The 21,214-nt window shown below is 41.7% G+C and overlaps 1 protein-coding gene across 4 annotated transcripts in view; it reads left to right on the top strand.

Annotated features, from left to right (window-relative positions):
• The first annotated feature begins 558 nt into the window (after positions 1 to 558).
• KIF2A (kinesin family member 2A) overlaps positions 559 to 21,214 on the top strand; it is a 56,242-nt gene continuing 35,586 nt past the window's right edge. For 2 of the 4 annotated variants that reach the window (XM_083884517.1, XM_083884515.1), the window contains exon 1: positions 559 to 675. In XM_083884517.1, coding sequence (XP_083740643.1) covers positions 612 to 675 — 64 coding nt within the window. In that variant the 5' untranslated portion in view covers positions 559 to 611. Of the gene's footprint in view, positions 676 to 4,019; positions 4,039 to 21,214 lie in introns of those variants that run through there. The other 2 variants (XM_083884516.1, XM_083884514.1) reach the window with 1 other exon arrangement.

Below are 21,214 nucleotides of genomic sequence, written 5' to 3'. Positions count from 1 at the left end.
GACTGTTCCTAAGCTGCTCTGCTGAGCACATGGGAGCCGCATGAGCAGGCGGCAGGTAGATAAAGCTATTACATTAACGCTCCAGAGCAGCTCGGCCACCATCTGGTGCCGCAGGGGAGCGTGTATGTGTGTGTATATGTGTGTATACATGTGTGTCTGTGTGTGCGGCAGGCCGGGGCAGGGCCCAAGGCGAGCCCAGCACTGCGGCCACCCCGAGCCCGGGCCCGGCCCCGCCCGCCGCCTCACGGGGTGCCCGCGCCCCCTGCGCGCGCCCGCGGCGAGGGGCGGGGCCGAGGGGCGCGCGGGGCTGCGGCCGCGCGCAGCCCCCGCCCCGCCCCCCCCCGCGAGCCGGTGCCGCCGTGACGCCGCGGCAGCCGCGCAGGCGCGGCAGCGCCCACGGCGCCTGTTGTATCCGGCCGGCGCCTTTTCTCCGCTCCCCGCCTCCTCCTCCTCCCCCTCCTCCTCCCCGGCCGCCCGTCTCGCCCGCCCAGAGCCGCCGCCGCCGCCTCCGCCGCGCACGGCCTCCCCCTCCCTCCCTCCCTCCCTCCCTGCCCGCGGTGCGCCCGGCCGGCGACGCCTGCGATCTCCCCCCCGGCGCGCCCCATGAAGCGATGGCAGCGGCCAACTTCGGCAAGATCCAGATAGGGATCTACGTGGAGATCAAGCGCAGCGATGGTGAGCGGGGGCCGGGGCGGCGGCGGACACGGACACCTATCACCGTTCACAGACGCCTTCCCCACCCCCCCCTCCCCCGTTTCCCTCCCGCATCCCGGGCGGGCAGTGCCGCGCGCGCGGGGCGCGGGGGGCGGGCGGGGCCGCGCGCGCCGGGGCCCATTGTGTGCGCGGGGCCGGGGCGGGGCCGCGCCCGGCGCGCGCCGCCGTTGTCAGGGGAGCGCGGGCGGGGCCGGGGGCGCCCCGCGGGGACGCGCGCGGGGGGGGGGGGGACCCGCGGATGGGGGGGGCGCCGAGACCCCTCGGGGTGGCCTCGGGTGCGGGGCCGGGGTGGGGTCTCGGGCGGGGGGCGGTGGGAGGGGAGCCGGGGAGCTTTTGGCAAGGGAGGTGGGAGGGCCTTCGGGGAGGGGATGAGGTGATGGAGAGAGGGAGGGAGGGAGGAAAGGCCTTTGGTTTGAAAGAGGTAACTTCTTGTCTCTCTGCAAAATGACACAACGGTAGTGCCCTGACAGGAACGCCTTTGGACATTTCCATCGCTTGGCAGAAAGCATGATGTTGTTATTTCAGATGTTCTTTGTGATTAAAATGTAGGAAGAGTGCTTGCTATTTATGCCCGTGAGTTGTAATTTCTCCGCTGAGGATCCAGTGTTTCTCGTCTTGCCCAGCTTCTCATGGTGGGAGGATGTGCGATGCTATCTGGAAATACATGTGAATCAAGGAGGCGTGTGTGACAGGTTTTGGGTGCTAACTCTTCATATTTGTCTCTGGAGACATTCAGAGCCCACCAGGACGTGTTCTTGTGTAACCTGCTCTAGGTGACCCTGCTTTGGCAGGAGGGTTGGACAAGATGATGTGCAAAGGTCCCTTCCAATATCAACAATTCAGTGGCTCTGTCTGTTAGGAGTCAACTGATATAGGAAGTTGGCTGAATCAATGGCAGGTCACTCATGACTTCAGCTCTTGGATTTGAGTGGGAATATGTAATCTATTCTCAGCCTCCATGAGCTCTGTGAAACCTGCTAAACTGGGGTGGGGTTCTGCTGGGATTTTCTGGAAAGGTTTTTTTTTGTCATTTTTGTTTGTTTGTTTGTTTGTTTGTTTCCCTGGGATCCAGAAGCTTGTTTAAGAGTAAGTGGATGTTTCTAATGGAAGAGAGATGTGGAGGTCCAAGGCCCTGAAGCTAGCATGGTTCTGTCATGAGGCAGGAAAAAAGCAGCCAACAAGCCTCATGTAGCTTGTCTTCCTTGTGTTCCATGCTGCAATTCAACCCTACAATAAAATAATGGTTGGTGTTGGCTGGACACTGGATTACACCCAACCCCTCAATTTGTGCCAGATGCCTTGTCTGCCACGTGAAGAATCTGATCGGTCTGGCAATTATTTGCCTCACTCCCATGGATTTCTGTCTGAGGTTTCAGAAAGCCTCACAGTAGCTACTTTTTCTGATGTCTTTGTGGACTCCTTAGAGACATTACTGTTTGGTTGGTATTCCTTTGGAAGTTAGGCATGAAAATGCTTTGCTGCTCTTGTTTTCCACTCTATAGGGTTCTACACACTTTTTAATATCAGAAGTGATTTTGGTAACTCTCAAATATGACAATACTTATTTTCATTACTATTACTAGTTTATGTATTTTGCTGTATTACTGTAAAAGGTGATGCAGCACATTAAGTATATTACTCACCAGTAATATGTACTAGGGGGATGTCTTCACAGCAGTTGCTCAAACTGTAGGGTTTATGGTATTTGTTTTAAGTAGGTCCATGTGTGAGCAAGACTGCATTGTTATAATTAAGTAGTGGGTCCTGGTTATTGTGAGGTGTTTTTGTTTTTCTCTGGGACTTGAAGAGGTATCCTGTTCTGGCTCAGGCTACTGCAGCTAAGTGTCATTCTCTTCCCATTAAACTGTAGGAGAAACTGTCCTGGGTACGTGGAAGGAAGCGTTTTGAGGGATATATGGAAGGACAGCCAGCGCTAGATTGCATTGCCTGGTAGAAGGTAGTTTTCTAACCTCAGCTGTGGTTCCACAGCAGTGGAAATTAGTCTTGTTGCTGCTGACAAGGTGAGGATCTTGCTGCTTGTCTGTCAGCTGAGTTGTTCCTACAGACTCTCCATCCAGTGTGTCTAATGATTTTTTCTTCTGATTACTTTATATGTTAATTGATAATTTGATTAACTAAACACAGCAGAAAACTTTAGGATGTGCTATTTTTCTGCACAATTAGTGTGTTCCAATAGCTTACAGAGGGATCTGTGACTCCAGCAGTATCAGTACGTAGGAAATACACATAGTCCAGAAACACATGGAAGTCTTTACATGTGATCTCCTGGATCTGCTGTCCCCAGAGCTGTATCCTAGGAAGAATCAGGGCTGTCTATCAGATCAGCTGCCACTGGCTGAGAAAGCACCATTAAAACTGTTTAGGAAACTTTTGGAGAGAGGAATGTGTTCATATGGGCTTTTCTTTTACATTTTGTCTTGTCTGTAGTGAGTCCTTTCTTAAAACTAAATAGTGTTTTGAGAGGTGGACATAGTAATTATTTTAAGTTTTTCTTACTTACTGTTTATTTGCTGAATCCAGAGAAGAATAGTTTTATTTGATTAGTGGGGTCAGTGAAAAAGTGTGTGGGTTTTTTCATCTATCTGCCTAAACATTTTTCTGTATACAGAGTTTTATTGATTCCAGAGAACTATTTTTCTTTAAGTTAAAAGGAAGACTAAAAGAAATGCATTCTTTTGGTGAGATGTGATTGTTATAAGTAAGACCAGAACATTCTGGGACAAATAAGTCACATATTCTCTCATTTCAACAAGTTCTAATTAGCCTGAACTGAGGGATTTATTGTAGGACTGAATAGAAAATGAATGTTGTACAAAAGAAAGGCATTGTTAGAAATTATGGCCAAAAACACATAAAAATGCGTTTGGATAAACCCCTGCATTTTCAAGAGCTGGTGTTGCAGAGCTGCTTGCTGTTTTTTCTCAATGGGTAAATATCCTTATAACTGTTACCTACAACTGCAGATATTATTTCCAGTTACAACTGGAATAACTAGTTATATTCATGAATCATGAGAGGCACTAAGTGGTCACCTAGTTCAGGTTTTTTAATAACTTCTGAAATTTACACTGCTTGGTTTAATTTATGCATATTGCTTGAAGTATGACTTGGTAGTCTGTCTTGGAATTGAGAAAGAACTACTTTGTTTTAAGTTGCAAACTGCTAAGAATGGACTGCATTTCCATGTTTGAAAAATGTGCCTTATCACATGGAAGCTGAGGCAGGCAGTAGGAAACCAAAAGGTGCCTGCCAGACTCATGGTAATGATCCTCTCCAGAAGATGTTCCTTGTTGAGGTCTAAAGGTAGGCATTTTTATGTTGATGAATTCTCTTTACACAAATAATAATAGCCTACTGCTTTATGTGTGAACTGACACCTGTATCTACACTTCCTGTGCATTATCCCATTAATGATTACAAAGACCTGTGTAAGTACTTGTAGAAAGAATCTTTCACATTTTTTCTCCATAAATGCAGTCTTTTGCTGAAGCAAGATAAATCACTTCTGCCCTGCAGCCCTTTAGTCAGTTGATTAATTTTTTTTCTTTTTCTGTGCTTTTCCCCCTCAGACTGTTCCTGTTCTCTCTGTCTTTACAAATCTGAAATACTACCTAGAATGGCGAATAAATTAATTATATATTTGGTCATTTTAAAAGTGAGATGGGAGGCAGGGATAGGCAAATACAGTTCTGACCTCACTGTGTCAGAAATAATGTACAGACATGAGGAGAAGGGACACTCTTGCAGTTAGGAGCCTGACTTAAGATTTGACTGAACTTTCAGGGATGGAAAAATGCTGAATTTCTAAGGATTAACCATAAAATAGTGTAAAAAAGAAAGATCGTGACTTTATGCCTATGTTTTTCGTAATACAAGAGTTGGAGAGCTGTCCGTGTTTGAAAAGGAAAAGTTGAAATTGTTAAAAGAAGAAAGGACTAGGTACAGTTATCATGTGGAGCTTGTTAGCAGAGGAGATTGAATCTAGAAGCATAGCAGAATTTTGAGAAGGATGGTAGGAATATCCAGTTTTACAATAAAAACAAACAAACAAACAAAAACCTAAAAAAAACCCCTAAAAAAACCCTAAAAAAACCAACCAACCAACCAAACAAAACAACAACAAACAAACAAACAAAACTAACCCACCAGCAACTGTATTCCTGCATCTGTAATTTAAATAACCTCTTATTGATGTGAGGTATGAAGACATCTTGCTCATGGCTGTGATGTTTTTAACTGCCTACTCAAGAATTTTCTTCATTTGTGTCTGGAGCAGCTGGAACTGGTCATGGTGGAGGATAATCCCTTCAGCCCAAAAGTCTATGGGGAGCTCCTCTCTCCTTAGTCGTGCTGAAACATCCTGGTAACTGTTTTCGCCTTCAGACACAAATGAGGCTACATTTGTAGCAATAGTCAGGGCTATATTTTGTTTCTTTAAAACCCAACTCTGTGGAACTCGTGTTTTTCGGAGTTGAGAGGTCGATAGCATCCTCTGTATTCTGAGTAGTCCTGTATCTTCGTGTACAACTCCCAGTAGCTGGAATGGTTTTATAGCAGGAGAGAAGGTTTAATGATGCTATAAAATTTCTGTTCAGGTTTGGGTAGGCACCCTATTTTACAAGCTCTTGAGGATAGATTTAAATGGTAATGTGTTTTTACTCTTTCCTTTGGTGACATACATCTATTTGTTCCCTGTGATTAAGGTTTTTGTTACCACATTTAAATCATTTGACTCAATTACCTAATCCCTATGTAAGCTGTGCAGACACAATGTGTCTTTGTGCTTCCATAATAGCCAGAACACACCCATGGTTTCAAGTCTGGTCCAGTTAATGGATCCATCATTTAGGCTTATCCGGTGTAGGTTCTCACTGCTACATCCAAAGTTTCTGGGGATCGTTCCCTAAGAAAAATTGACCAGGAGGATATGTTAAATTTTCTGTCTCCTTTTTGAAGTCACTTTTAATGCATTCAGCTTTCATTAAGCTGTGAATTTTCATTGTAACTCACAAGATTCTCAGATATTTATGTAGGCCTTCTGTATTTTGTGGAAATAGCTTTTTGCAAGGTGAATAACAAAAGTGGCCTCCTGTTCTTCAGAGACTCTTCTCATCTCTGATCCGTAAGTGTGTTTAATACAGCATTATTTACTGGCAGTGATGTCTTTAGAGCTGTACGTGGCAAATAGGATCACACAGCTTGTATTGCATGTTTTCGCCCAGTAATCATGTTACGGGGGAATCTGGTCTTTGTTTCTTTTAATAGGTAAAATTTGCACCCATGGTCTGTGGTGTTGCCTGGGCCTGGTGTTGCTCATCTTTTCTTCTTACGGCTTTGTGAATGGAAGACTTCACTGTGCTGCTGTGTCACCAAACATCACTTTTACCCTTGTCGAGGTGGGACAAGACAATAAATCATGGGGAAGAAGTCATGCTTGATTGAAGAGTAATGTCATTACAAAAGTAACTCTGTTTGCTATAGGAAATAAACTAGCCTTTTGTGGTTTTTTTCATACACTCATTTGCTGTGGAACAAGGTAGAAAAATGAGTGTGAAGTATTTACCAGGTGAGCTCTCGGAGCACAAAATCTGTAGGATGCTTATTGTGTTTACTTTGGGTTTGTTTCTTTTTGTACTTGAGGAATAAGTAGTAACAGAGTAAATTAACTTCATTGCTCCATTGCTGTTTAGGTTCTTCCTTTGTAAACATTTACTGCTTTTGTCATCAAGTGGGATTTTTCCCCCCGACTTTTCTTCCTGTCTTTTATTTTGTTGGGTTTTCTTGTCTTCCTCACCATATTGTATGACAGGATCTGAGATCAGGAGGAGAATGCTGCGGTCAACCTATGGTTAACACTGAAGTGTGTTCCCTATAATTGTTCACATTATGTGTATTCCATAGAGGAGAAGAATTCAGTTACTTTTGATACATTAAAGGTTTATGTTAACTTCAGAATTAAGTTAAATTTCTAATGTGATACAAGAAGTAAGATACGGAAGTTCATTTATGGAAGTAAGGACTATTAAGAAGTCCTTACATTGTACAGTAGTCATATTGTATACAAAATATAATACATGGTCAGGCCACGATGGTGTTTGTGATTTAAAATTGAGGAATTTTTAAGAAGACATTGGACTTCAATAGTCAAATTCTCACTATGCCTCTGTAGCATAGATAAAACTGTTTGGAGGTGTATATGCTTTCAGTGTGTATTTCCAGATGTAGGATGGAAGACTTTTGTGTAGCTGCAATACATTGTTATATCTCTTAATCTATTTCAAAAACACAAAAAAGCTTTCAGATACATGAACAGTTCTTTTTCATTGCTTGAAATCTTGTGTGTGTTTTCCAGATTTATGACTTATGTCTTTTTGGAAGTCTTTTTATGTTTTTGAATATCTTTCTAATAACCTTTTAAAACATTTGCGTGTAGTTGTATATTCCAAACCTTTAGGTTTTGTTGTGACTTGGTATTTGGGGTTTTATTCTCCAATGGACTGAATATAGACATACAACCAGGTATTCCTAGCTCTAGTTTTTCTTAGCAGTTTTTCTTGCATTTGAGCAGATGTTTCCCTACTTAGGTAAGACTGTTGTACACAGTTAGTTTTGACTACTAGAATGTTCAACATTAGACTGCTTTTCTCTGCCTGCTGCATTGGGATTAGCTTTTAGTTAAGATGTCTTGTAGGGAAGTGAGGAAGGGAGGGCAGGGAATTAAAACTGATTTAGATATGTTGTTCAGATGGAGATTGTTGAAAACTGCTATTAGCTATATCCTCAAACCCATTCATATTGTGTGTGTGTGGGCACATGTGCTGTTTTCTTTCCCTGCCCCAGTTCTTTTCCTAAAAACAATTAGAGTTTTGTGTTGCTTGTGGGTATAATTTTTTAAAATTTTCATTTAAAGAATTGAACAGTCTGTATTTTCTGTAGTGTTCCAAATGTATATGTAGATGGGTGATTGACATGATTTTCCTGCACCTTTGACTGTAAAGGGATCCTTTGAGTTCTGTATTAAGTGTTTAACCATGAGGCAGTTTTACCTGTGTCTGATAACCTGGAAACACGGTTTGTTCATGCCCTCAAAAGGCATCACGATAAGGTCAATTTTGACCTTAGAACGTTCACATGCCATTGATTTGCTAGAAGTCAGTGAGTTCACCTACCATTGTTCAATGTTTTCCTGACATGGAGCCCCCTGTGGAGGTGGAACAGGGCTTGATGTTGGTCTCTTGTGCCACGTTTCTCCATCCCTGGTAGTCGCTCCAGGGAAATGGTGCAGCTGCGGGTAGTAGTTCTCAGAGAGGGTGTTACAAGGATGGCATTGCCATTTCCTCATTAAAAGGTGTTCTGCAGAGCTAATTTTGCTGCATTTGAAATTGGTCGTTGCTAAACATGTATAATTTAGATTTGTTAGACAAAAGGCAATAAAACTGTGTGTAAAAATACATTAGATTTACCTTTTCTGGATAAGGAAGCATACCAGTCTGTGCCTATGTGTTTTTATTAATGTGTGTAGTGCACTGAGCCATTTACATGAACAGCACATGCCTAGAAGACTTTTGATAACTCTACTATTACCATCTAAATTCAGCTGTTTCTTGTTGCTAGGAACTCTAGTTAATTTTAGAATTGCTTAAAAGGAGTAGGTAGCGGGTCTAAAAGACAACTGTGTAAAACTCTGTCTAACTAGAACTTTTAATGATGGTTTTCAGAAATGTGAGTTATTAATTAGATTTAATTTAAGTAAGCCCCTTGATCAGTTTTTTCCTTTTGTCTTTTTTTTTTTTTTAATTGGATATTGTTTAGCAACACTGGATCTGATACTGTATTTTGGCTCTTCAAAGATAACTGCGGGATTTTGTTGGTTTAAAGGCTTGGATGTGGTAGTAGAGTTTTTTATTTTGCTTTATTCAAATAAATACGCTTTCAGAGTAGCTTAGTTTTTATTTGGTGGCAGTTCTTGTTCCATCAAGCATAAGCTGCTTTTGGGTTTCCCAGGCTCGTAAAGGGGGCAGGCAGTCTGCTGCAATTTCTGCCGCTGATGTAAACACCAGCACCCTGTGAGCTAATTGGCTTATCCCAATCAGTAACAAAGTGACTTGTAGATAACAAAAAGCCTTTTACTTTGTTTTCATTGTTTTGGAGTCTGTGGTAATTCTGTTCACATACTGGAATGTTACTTAATTTCAAGTTATCAGAAATCTCATTGAAGCTTTGCAAAGTTTACTAAGTTTAATGTTCTCTTGGCTCTCAAGCACTTGCTGATTTGTGTAATCGCAGGTATCAGAAGTGTTTTTTTAGTCTTTCCTGTTAATTACAGAATTTTGTATTTAGGAATTGCCTTCCAGTGGATGAGCACACTGGATGTGTGGGTGGAGGGAGATGGACAGTGGGCTTTGTCTAAAACTCTCTCTTCAGAAGCACCGCATACTTGTGCCCTTGCAGAGTTTGGCTCTAGAAATTTTGTTGCCCGTAGCTGCACACTTTGCAGTCAGTAAAACAGATTACTTTTATTCTGTAGCTAAACTACATATGGAATCTGAGGAGTATTTGCAACTGATCTGTAGAAGTGTTTGCACAACTGATCTGCAGGAATATGTAGTGGTGTGCTAATGAGGATCTCTGGCACTGGGAAGAGGGTAGTGGAAATAAGTTCAGCTTGAAAAGCACATGAGCACTTAGGTTTTTGAATACTCAAATTTTCTATTTCCACTTTGGGTTTTCTTGTGCTTCTGTATTTTTTATGATTTGAACTTCAATGTAAATTTTGGTATTTTAGTACAATTGGAATTCAGGTGGTGATAAATAATGTCAATATTTTAATCACGACTGGATGATTTTTAAGTTATGTCAAGCTTTTGTCAAACACAGAAGAATTAAAATGCTGCTAAGAAAACTTGTTGGTTTGAACTTTTAGAACCTTTTTAAGCTAAAATACAAGCTTTAAATTGGCATAAGAATGAAGTCTTCCCACTTTTAAACTGGAGCAACAGTTGGCAGCTCTGCAATGAATTAAGTAATGGTATATGTTCTTACTAAATATAATTTTGTGAAGTAAAGGGAAAAAAAAAAGCTCCAATAAACAACAAACAACTGTTTGATGGGATGGGTCATGAAAAGCAAAGAGTACAATTTGAAAATGTCTGTGAAAGGTGCTGTTAATAATTTCCTGTGTGATGCAAGAAGCTGTTGTTTTTAGGCAGGTATGGTCAGCTTCAGAGAAAGTAGAGAAAATCATCTAAAGGAGGTCTCTGCCATTTATTCAAACAACAAACAAATGAAAAAGGAAGAAAAAGAGGGAAAAGACTAGCCAAGTCGCATCAATCTTTGTAGATGATATTCACTAAACTGTTTCAATGCACCACAATATTAAATCCTGTTACTAAACAAATTTCAACAACCAGTAAACCCAAATGCTGTTTGAAGGACTGTCCAGGTTTAATATCAGCCAGCAACTGAGTATGACTGATATGACTGAGCTGTTTGCTCAGTCCACACACCTCCACCTCTGGTGGGATGAGGAAGAGAATTAGGAAAAAAAAAAAGCTAAAATGTGAAAAAAGAACACTTTAATGATTGAATAATAATAATAATGGTAGTAGTAGTAGTAGTGGTAAAAACAGTAAAATAATTGTAAAGAAAGCAGAGACAACACTAGGAGAGAGAGAATAAAACACCAAAAAAGGCAAGTGATGCACAGAACAAGGTCTGACCACCTGCTGACCAATATCCAGCCTGTCCTCATGCAGCAAATTGGACCCTCTTTCTCCCCAGTTTATATACTGGGCATGACATTCTAGGCATGGAGTGACAGGATCATAGAATGATTTGGGTTGAAAAGGACTCAAAAAATTACCCACTCTCCTCATCACCCCCATCATTAGATCTGGTTGCTCAGAGCCCTATCTACTCTGGCATTGAAAGCTTCCAGGGATGGGGCATTCCCTGCTTCTCTCAACAACCAGCCTCAGCACCCTCTCAATAAAGATTTTTTTTCAGAATATCCAGTCTAAACCTAGTCTCTACGGGTCGAAGGCTGTTACATTAGTCCTACATGCTATTGTAAAAATATAGAATATCCCTTTAGCTAGTTCAGGTCAACTGTCCTGGTTATGCTTCCTCCCATAGATACCCCTGTGTATCTACTCACTGGCAGAGCATGTGACACCAGTGTGTCCTTGGTTTGGGATAAGCACTAACTAGCAACAACCAAAGAATAACTGTGTTAGCAACTGTATTCTCTTACTGTGTCAAAAACACAGCAGTATACTTGCTGCAAGGAAGAAAGATAACTATCCCAGTCAGTGCCCTACCAGGACATACTTGAGCTGAATCTAAGTTTGCTTACCTGTCAGAAGTGTATTGAAATTTATACTGAATGCAGAGGGCCTGGATCTGCAAAAATATATGAATTATTCTGAGAGTAACTTTGAGAAGCAGTTTCAGAAGTTTACAGAAGCTGCCTGCAAAATTGTTCTAAAGGTCTCCAAAGAACTGCTGACTAAATGCACAAAAATATGTCAAATTATATTCAGTTTTACAAAACTATGAAGAGAAAAAGCGGATACTGAACTATTCTTGCAATGTGTTTACAAATTATAAATTCATGGGACAGGTAGAAATGTTCTTATCAGAAATTGACTGAAAACCTTCACTTATACAGCATCAGTAAAAGAAAAAATTCGTTAGATGACAGCAAATATCCTATTATACACTGATGTCTTGTTCTCATTTGAATAAAGTTTGCATCTCTGATTCCTAATCTTTCTTAAATTTGAGGACTGGAGGGGGTTGGTATGGGCCATGGAAGGGACCAGCAGGTGCTGGAAAACCTCATAGGAATTTTGGAAATGGGTAGATTATTATTGTTTTATTTTGGTTGTTCTTTACACTTTAAAAGGAATATGTGTAATTTTTACTTTATGAAAGGTGAATGAAAACATTTTCCTTCTCTCCCTATAAGACTTATTGAAATTGGAGAAAGTTGGGGTTTTTCTTTTAAATCTTCTGAAGTATTTTTGCTTTTTGGGGGATTCTTCAGCCTCCTTACTTCTTACAATATTTCCTGTAAGCTCACCACTTCTCTATGAAGTACACTAGTGAATCAGATGGGTGGTTCATCTAGCCCAGCAGCTAGAGGCTGTTTAGGGGAAGCCCATCAGCCTTGTCTCTTTCTAAAGTCTTTGTCTGCCCCTGCTATCCAGAATTATATCTAGGATGTTAGCAGTACAACTTTGCTTAGTCCTAGCCATTAATGGACCAGTTGTCTGTGGATTTATTGACTGCCTTTGTGACCAGACTTACACTGCCTGCCTCTTGCAGACCAAAGATCGGAAAGTTCCCTGCTTTCTGCATACAAAAGTACATTACCACTTCTTTCTGTCTGTAACCTATGCCTTAAGAGACCACTCCCAGCTTTAGTGTTGCAGAATTTGGTCAATAGTAGTTTTCACTAATTTTGTCTTTTATGGTTGTAAATTGTAACCAAGTCCATCCTCAGTGTTCTCCTTAAAAGTGAACAGTCTTTACCTGCTTAATATCCTCATTCTCTTTGTTTTCTTAGTTGTCCTTCTCTTAACCTTCTCTATTTCCAGTACATCATTTTTGAGGTGTGCCATAGTACTTGAGATGTGAGTGTACCAGAGTTTTATTTATAGTTTGAAAAGGATACTTGCTTTTAAGTTTCAACAGCTTTTTTTGTCAATGCATGGGTATGTTTAGGCAATGATGTTTTGAGAGAGCTGTGTCAGCTAAAGGATTTCTTGAGCTGTAACTTCTAGTTCTAGATTCAGCATTATAAAGCTGTAATTAAGATTTATTTTCTCTGGGTGTGTTATTTTTTCTTTAATGTTTGTCTTGGGTTGAAGGACAGGTGTCTGCTAAGGAAAGCTGGAGCCTTTCTTGGAATGGAAAATACAAACCATTTCCCTCCAAATTATTATGACTTTGAAATTAAGGGACTTTCAGGCAAAGAAATGAGCAAAGGAATAACAGTTCTTTATTAGTAAATGTAGGTATAACAAGGCAACCAATCAACAACAACAGCAGCACAACAAACCAGAGCAGAAAACCCCTGAAGTCTCTCCCCGCCCTGTGAACCTCCCCGCGGCTGCAGTTCCGCTCTCGGCCAGCGGGGGCGCTGCCGCTCCCGGCCGGGCAGGGTGCGGTGCTGCCCCCGCCGGCAGGGGGCGCTGTGGCGGGCCCGGCCTCCCCTCAGGCGGCGATGGCGGACGCGGCCGGTGGGGGGGATGGGAAGGGGCTTCCTTTACAAACCCCCGGCGGCAGCTGGTCCCAGAGCCCCTCTGGACAGCCAGAGGAGCTGCAGCAGAAATCTCGGAGCAGAACGGCAGGGCAGGCTCGCCGGGACACCAGGCGAGAGGCTGCAGAAACTCGGCAGCTGTAGCTGGAACCGCAGGGCCCCGTGTGTGTATCTGCAGTGCAGTGAACCCAGAGCAGGGCAGGGCAATGGGGAGAGGCAGCCCGGGAGCTTCTCTGGCAGAGGAAAGGGGCTCAGGGATCCCGGGATTTCCCTCAGGCACCCCAGCAGATGGTGAAGGGTACTTTTTTTTTAGTGTGGCAGGGTGCCAATGAGGTCCCGGTTCAGTGGCTGCTCCCACAGGCAGAGGCTCCCCCGCGGCACAAGAGGCCGGGCAGGGCTCCGGCAGCAGCAGCAGCTCGGCCCTTCCCCTCCGAAACCGAGAGACCCGGGAGCTGTGCCCCTTTCCCCAGCCCAGTTCTCACCTGGCTCTGCCCCTCCCAGAGAAACTCCCCGGCCCTCACAGTAAAGCCAGCTGCATTCCTCCCCCTTCTGCATAGTTACTTCTTTTGTCTCTCCTAAGTACAGATCGTTATTGTTTCTTAGCAACAAAAATGGGATAAAATTCCCTAAGAGAAAGAAAACAAAATGAAGAAATACTAAACCCCAACAATGTTGAAGCTCATCTGCCATTTTTTTCTGTACTCCTGTATTTTTGGGATGACTCTTTTGGAGTCATCTAACTACCCAAAAAAGCTGTCTTCTCAAAAGGTCAGATGACAAATTCAATGTAACATAGAGTGTTACTAAACACCAGGCCCAAGATGTTCTGTAAGTTTGTAGCTAATGTTTTGAAAGGACTGTATAATAAAAGAAAACATGCTTCTCTTTCCTGATGCCCTTCTTCATTAGAACTCATTTGCATGCAATCTTCTTGTACAGAGGATTAAAATTTCACAATTTGCACTGTTTTGGCTGTGAGTTTATCTTGCACCTCATTTTAATCTAGTGTCCTGGTGCCGCGATAATTCTCAGTGCACATGAGCTACTTCACTTCCAGGCTCCCATCTGGAATGAACCAGATGACCTGCCTCCTACAGAAAGCCTGAACTCCTCTGTCTGGTTCTTGGGGAGAGGTCTGAATTGTGTAATTTTGTCTGTCACTGCTTGGACAGTCCTTTATTTTAGTAAGCATCACATTTTCATACTTGTGCATGGGCATGCAGCACATGCACCTATTCATGCTCCTAAAGGCATCATAGTGGGATATTGTAATTCAGTTTTCTCATTTTCTATTTAAGTCAAAGGTGAATTAAGAGGTTTTGATACTCTAGATGTGCCATTTGGGACCACAGGTGAATCTGTAACAAGGATTCAGTTCATATGGAAAGTGGACTTTGGACACATTATTTGCTTCCTTTTGTTGTGCTTTAGTTGGCACAAAATTCCTTTTGGAAGAAATGTAACTGGAGGGTACATACAAGATCGATGCATGGTGCCCTCTGGCGAAGGGTCTTCAGGCTGTGGGGCTGGACCCAGTCCCGTGCACTCGGCATGAACGGCTGATCCCAAGCGCCACCAGGTTTGTGCTGCAGACACCTCTGCCCCTGCTGCAGCACTGTGCTACCTGCTACCACAGGCTCAGCTGGGCTGGGCACTAAGGTGCTGTACATCAGGGCAATGTGCCATGAAAGATGCTCTTCCAGGGCAATTGTGAGCATCAACCAACCCCATACCAGTTGTCTTAGGGGATTCTGTCCATAGTGTGGTCTGAAAGAAAGACACAGAATGGATTTTCAGGACATTTTCTCTTACATCGTAGTACTGCCTGATGCTTGAGAATGGAGTTGTAGGTCATGGGTTATGCCATGGTTCAGTTCAAGAGCATAACACAGCCTACCTTTACAGCAAATGCTAGATCCTCCTTTGAGTTCCTTCTCCTCTTCATCACAAAGAGAAAGACTGTTGTGGTACCCCAGCAACAAAACCAGCATAAGTGATTAAAAAGATTTTAGGCCATGGAGTAACTGGCCATCACATTAATATCAATTTCAGAGGATGATTAGAGCTCATCCTGCTTGATCTTGAACTAAAGTAAATGGAAAAATTACAAATCTGATCGAATCTTTCTAGGAATGTACAGTACCTTGAGTAAAAATAGGAGCAAACAGTGGGGGAGAGATACTGAAATGCTTCTAGTCTCTGTGTCCTAAACTAACGTGATAGAGATGAAGCAGGTTAGCATGATGTTGAATCCTGGAACTGAGTGTGGGATGACCTGCATTTGGCCCTGCCAGGATGTCAGGGTAGGAGAGACCTTGTGCAGCATTGCCAGCATTGACCATTTTGTGAAGGTAAACTGTAAGTTTCTCTTAATTTAATAAACTGTTTAGTAGAGTATGAAAAATGATTCAGATGAAGTTTAACACAAGAAAGGTAATGTGCTTAAGACAGGTAAATGATAGTGTGTACCTATTAATTTTTAACTAACAACATACCTTCTGGGATCAGTTTTGGGACTGCCTGGCTAGTTTTTTCCCATCCATTGAAGTTATTAATTCCTGGTCATAACACAGAAAGTAACACTGCTTTTGGGAAGCTTCATTACTCTGTTAGACTGTGATTGTCATCTGTCTGGAGATGTATATCCTACCGGAAGATTAAGAGGTGTGGAGCAAAACAATTGGAGTAAAAGTGGCACAAAGTGAATGTGCTATTGCTATAGATTAGGAGATCATAAACTGTGAATGACAGGCATAAAATCTGCATATTCTAGCTAGTCACAAAGTAAGTGTGGGCAGGGTGAGGTTCCAAGAGGAAAAGAAAGTGCCATTTCAGAATTACTGTTATTTGGCAATGAGTACTCCTGTAGAAAGTGATCCGGAGTTTCTCTGGGATATTTAATCTCTTGATGATAGTGTTGGAAAAGCAGATACTCTAAAAAGTCTGAAACAGGTAGAGAGAGTGCTTGTGCAGGTGTGTTTGTACAAGCCATAAAGAGAGCACAGAGTACTAAAAGACTGTGGACATATGAAATATTTTTAAAAGTTTGTATATATTGACATCAAAGTGGTAGTTTCCAAACATTTAAAAGTGAAATGTTTTCAGTTTATTGAAAATTTTCTAGGGGACTTCAAACATGTATTAGATATGACTCAAAGGCACTTCCTTCCAAACACCTATTTCTGTGGGTAAGTTAGTGAGTTGAGAGCTCACCTACTTGTAAAAATAACAGGATGACTGGCTTGGTACAGCTGAGATAACTTGATGGTAAATATCAAGACATCAGTGCATCTGTTGGCATCATAATGGGACACTGTTGTGAATTCAGCTGCTTTAGTTATATGTTATATATATATAGTTATATGTATATGGTTATATACTATAACTGTATATATAGTTTATGTATCCTCTTCCTCTCTGGCACTGGCACCTCCAGAGGCAATATGTAGTGCCATTGATTTCACTGGCAGTTGAAGCTTCTGAAAGCAAATAAAGACAAGGTGTTTTAAGCAGAACTTTTTAGTGTAAAATAATGTACTTTGAAATCTGCTTAAAAAGATATTAAAACCCCAAAAGAGACTGGGCCTGCCTTAAAGGGAAATAAAAACCAAAAAAAACCAACGTGTTCCTCTAACTGGGGAAACCACAGAAAATTTGTTTTGATTGTAAAGGGAGATTTTAGAGATCAGCCTGCAAAAAAACCCCAACAAAACAACAAACCACAAAAAACCAACAAAAACAAACAAAATCAGCAGAAAACCCCACCAAATCACAATATGACAAGATTGGAGATAAAAATTTATTAGAGTAACAAAAACCATGACAGCAATGTGTGCATGCAGCTCTTGGTAACTTTTTTAGAACAGGTGTTTCAGTATGGACAGCTAACAAGTTCTGCTAGGCTGAGCATGGAAAATTGTGATTTTAGTAGTTCAGAGAGGAGGGGGTGGAGGAGCCTGTTGGTGTTGGGTGGAAGGGGAACCAAAAAGTCACTTAGATCTTGTCTGCCCTATGAGGAACTGTAACATTTCACCATGGCAGGATGGGGAAATGCTGCTCCCTTCTCGATGCCGCTCAGAGCAGGCCACAGGAACAGCCATTTCATGTCCATGCACACACACACCTCAGTGGAGGAGAGACAGGAAGGGCCTCCTGTCTGAAGGGCCTTCATTTCAGCCTGCCAAAGGGATCAGGGACAGGACCGTGTGGTGCCCAGGGGTTAAGCAGGGGTCAGGAACTAAAGGTGTGAGGGCACAGGGCGGAACAAAGGCAGGGCCAGGGGCAGCAAACCTGTAGGAGGGGATGAGGGATGAGCAGTTGGCGTGGGCAGGGTTAAGTGACCAATGAGAGAAGCAATCCAGGGTAGATTGGCAGTAATTCTGCAAGACGCCATGAAGGAAGCCTTTTCTTTCAGCCTCGGCAGGAAGCTCTATGGTAAGTCTTTCCAGGGCAAAGCCTGGAAGTTTCCCTGAAGGGATTTTTAGGGTTCCCACAAGGAAGATTAAATGTACTGTTTGTATTTTGAAGCTAAATGTTATACACAGCTCAGTGTCATGTCTGTGTGTTGTTTATTTCTACCCTCCTCATTTCTTTGTGGACTGTCAGTAATATTTTTGAACTCTCTTTTTCTAAAGTGTTATGTTTGATTGGTCCTTGCACAGAAGTTACCTACATATATAGCTTGGAATATTTCTGAGTTTGGTAGTTTCTTATGTAGGGGCAAGAGTGCATTAAGTTGGATTTTAATTCAAAACTGGAACATACAGGCAGAAGTGGGAAAGTTGATTTGGGTAATGTTACTTTCTGTTCTCAAAATCTCTGTCTGTTACATTGTAGGTGTTTACAGAGATGAGATGTGGTTGTAACGTGTCATATGAAGGACTTGAATATTGCTGTGATAATTTAGATAATACAGCAAAATGAGTTGGTAGTAGGTAGGGGTCATTCACAAAAAGAAATATTAAAAAATATATTTAATTATATGTTATTTTTAGTGTATAAGAACTTGCTTTAGAAGTATTGTAGGGACTGTGCATGTTTAATGTCCATTTGATGCTGTGATAACACTGTAACTAAGATAACAGACAAGACAATAGGGAAGGCTGGTGAAGCTGAAAATTTTGTACAATTAAGTAAAACAAAAGTGGTAAAAGTAGTAGATACAATGAAAATAAAATACTATATCCACTAATTTGTGGATAAATGAAATTTTGAAGCAAAATAAAATCAAATACATTTGGTTTTGTGGAGAAAGTAACATCAGTCAGCATTAAATGTTGGTTTTTCCTTGAGGGATGAACAGCAGGACTGTCGGTGTAGTGCAGGAAAGACTGTGACAAGTGTGAATAGGGACATCCCCATAGTTGATGATGATGGAGACACCAAACCAGGAGTTCTCTTTTTCCTTGAGCTTCTTTTGTTGAAGTTTTCTACAGGCATTATTTGATTTTTGGGGTTTTTTTGCCTCTTTGAGCTCTGTGAGAGCAGGAAAACTCTTCCACTAGAGTTGCTAGGACTGGAACTTGTAGCACAGAAGATAATTTTGTCAGAATTATTAATTACAATAATTCTGTCTGGTATGTGCTGTTTCTGTATTTGCAGCCTCATGCTTCTCCTAAACTTTTTTTTGTAAATATATGTAACTTGGAGTTTGTATTACTTAAAAGAGAATGAAGAAAATTGTACTTTTACAATTTTAATTTTTGACTGTCAGTTGACAGAGGATGAAGGTCAGCCATGTCCAGCTGTCACGTGAGGTAACTCACATTAGTCACTCATGAACATGAATAGGAAAATCATGGGTATTTCACAAATGTGTATTATTATCTTTTAAGGCATGCAAGTAGCTTCTGTTGCAGTGGTTTTCCTACTGCAGCAAGACTGTAGTAGGTGTGAAATTGTGGTATATTTTTGCATTCACCTAATTTGTTGATGCACTTTAAAAAGCTAGGTGCTTGGCTGATGGTCCCCTGCCAGAGCTAATGTAACACATTTGTGCTCCTGAAGATGTGGCAGGTACAAGGGATGTAACGTGAGCAAACCATGAGCCAAGGTGAGGTCTGTTAACATTGCCACAGCCTGGTCCTGCTGAAAATAGTTGCCTGTGTTTGGGCTGCCAAGACTTAAACTGTGTGATGGTCATAATGTAACACTGTGGGGTAGAGTCCTCCTACTGTTTTTGGGGGGGAATGGGAGGATCATAGTGGAAATCATGAACCTCTCTTCTCCATAACCCAATCCAGAGCCTGAGTGTAAATTTTTAATTATTACAGCTCAAAGCTATTTCTAAAATTTCATAAAGCTCGTGCATGAGATGTGTGAGTAAAGCGTTTTTTGGGGCAGACACTCTTCAATTATATGGAAGGGTGGGGAAGAATGTGGTCCAGCTCTGTTTCTTGAGTCACTTGGAAAAATACAGAGGAGTTTGTCACATGTCAGCCACTGCTGTAGTCCAGACTGCAATTTAGACACCAACCCATATTTCACACTGATAACTTATGTTTCTGAAAAGTCGTAGGAAGATGAAAGGGCCATGAGTTTATTACTCTGATTGATCTCTGCTTCAAAATTGTGGTGCTTTGGTGAAGCTTGGCAGGTAGAAAATGTTCTTTTTGCTTAGAGGTGAGGATCTAAGTACACTTGGTGTTTGCAATGCTTTGGCACTGCTGCCTAGGCTCAGGGTAAATGAAAATGTTTGATTTTGCCTTGGTTATTTGCTTTCACTGCTCTTCCTGAACCTTTTTGTGCACCACTACCTGTCCTAAAAACTTTTACAACAGGGGATGTTTTTATCATATGTGTGCAGTTCAGTGCTTCCTTCTGTTTGTCAAATGTTTATCAGATGACTAGGAAGAGAGGGAATGGGGAGTTGACATTTTTCACTTGATTGGAATGAGAATACTGTAATGTTCTGTGTATTTAAAGTAATTGTAATGTGTTGGCATCACACATTTTCTGTTGTACTGCTGTACTGGCAGCAGTATTTTTTGGTCACTAGAGATGAGCCAGATGTCGTGTGCTGTATGACAGAACATACTCAAATAATAGGTTTTTCAAATAACTTCTCCATTAGTTTTGAGCCCCACAGAATCACAGAATATCCTGAATTAGAAGGGACCTGTCAGGATTGTCGAGTCTGGCTCCTGGCCCTGAACAGGACAAGAGTCATAGCACCTGCCAGAGAGTGTTGTGCAAAAGCATCTTAAACTCAGATAGGCTTGGTGTGTGATGGAGAGCCCTACAGAAATGGAACAGCTTCTCAGAAAAATCTGTTGCTTGTGATCTGAATTCTAATCATGCGAGGAGAAGCACTAGAAATTAAGGAAATGCCAAGTGAAGAGTTGTTGTATCCGCTCTACCTCTCTTGATTTTAATGTGCGTGTCCCCTTGAATTACTGGTTACTTCTTCAGCTTATAATGCTGGTTCATGTTTACATGGACATGCTCACATGTCAAATTTTGGTACCAGCTCTACAAAGTGCAGCAGAAATTAGGGTCTCTGCAGATTGGCTCTTACGCTTTAGCATTTGTAGCTTGGTCTTGCTTTATATGCTAGACGAGGTTTATGCCAGCCTAATTGGTTGCTGGCATTCCTGAATTTCCCAGCTGCTGTATTCAGCTGTGTACTAGAAAAATATAATGGAATACTGTTTCCAGAGAGCAAGAGGCAATTGTATAGATGTAAATGCTTTATCTGGCACTTCAATAACATGTAAACTTTTAGTAACAAAAAGAATTTTTAGGAACAAATTATATGAGTACATTGTCCGTTTAAACATTGTAGTGAACATTTTCTGTTTAAGCTCAGAGAATTTGGAAGATGGGCATTACTTTTATTTTTGTTAGTATGTGGGTTTTTGTGGTTTTTGTTCAGCCCTGACTTTCTTGGCCAGGGAAGGGATGAAATCTGGCACAGAGATGGAAGATTTATTGTGATTCTTTTGTTACGGCATGCTGGCTTACTGTGTTTATTAGAGTGTGGGGTATTTTCTGTTGATTCATCAGCCTGCTTTGATTTCTTTTCGCTTGTTATGGCAAAGATGAAACTTCTTAAAATATTATTTGTTCTCTGTCAAAAGTAACAGAGCACAGAAACACATAGTAGGACTTATACGATGGCTCTGTGACTATTTGCAGTTACAGTGTCACAGGTTTCAGCTGCGAATAGTGGTTTTCTTCAAAAATTTTAAAACTGGGTAACATACTAAATATTAT

The sequence above is a fragment of the Zosterops lateralis genome (assembly GCF_965231275.1).
Source record: "Zosterops lateralis genome assembly, chromosome: Z".
NCBI classification, from domain to species: Eukaryota; Metazoa; Chordata; class Aves; order Passeriformes; family Zosteropidae; genus Zosterops; species Zosterops lateralis.
The sequence above is the reverse complement of the archived record's forward strand: the minus strand, read 5'-3'. Positions and strand labels throughout refer to the sequence as shown.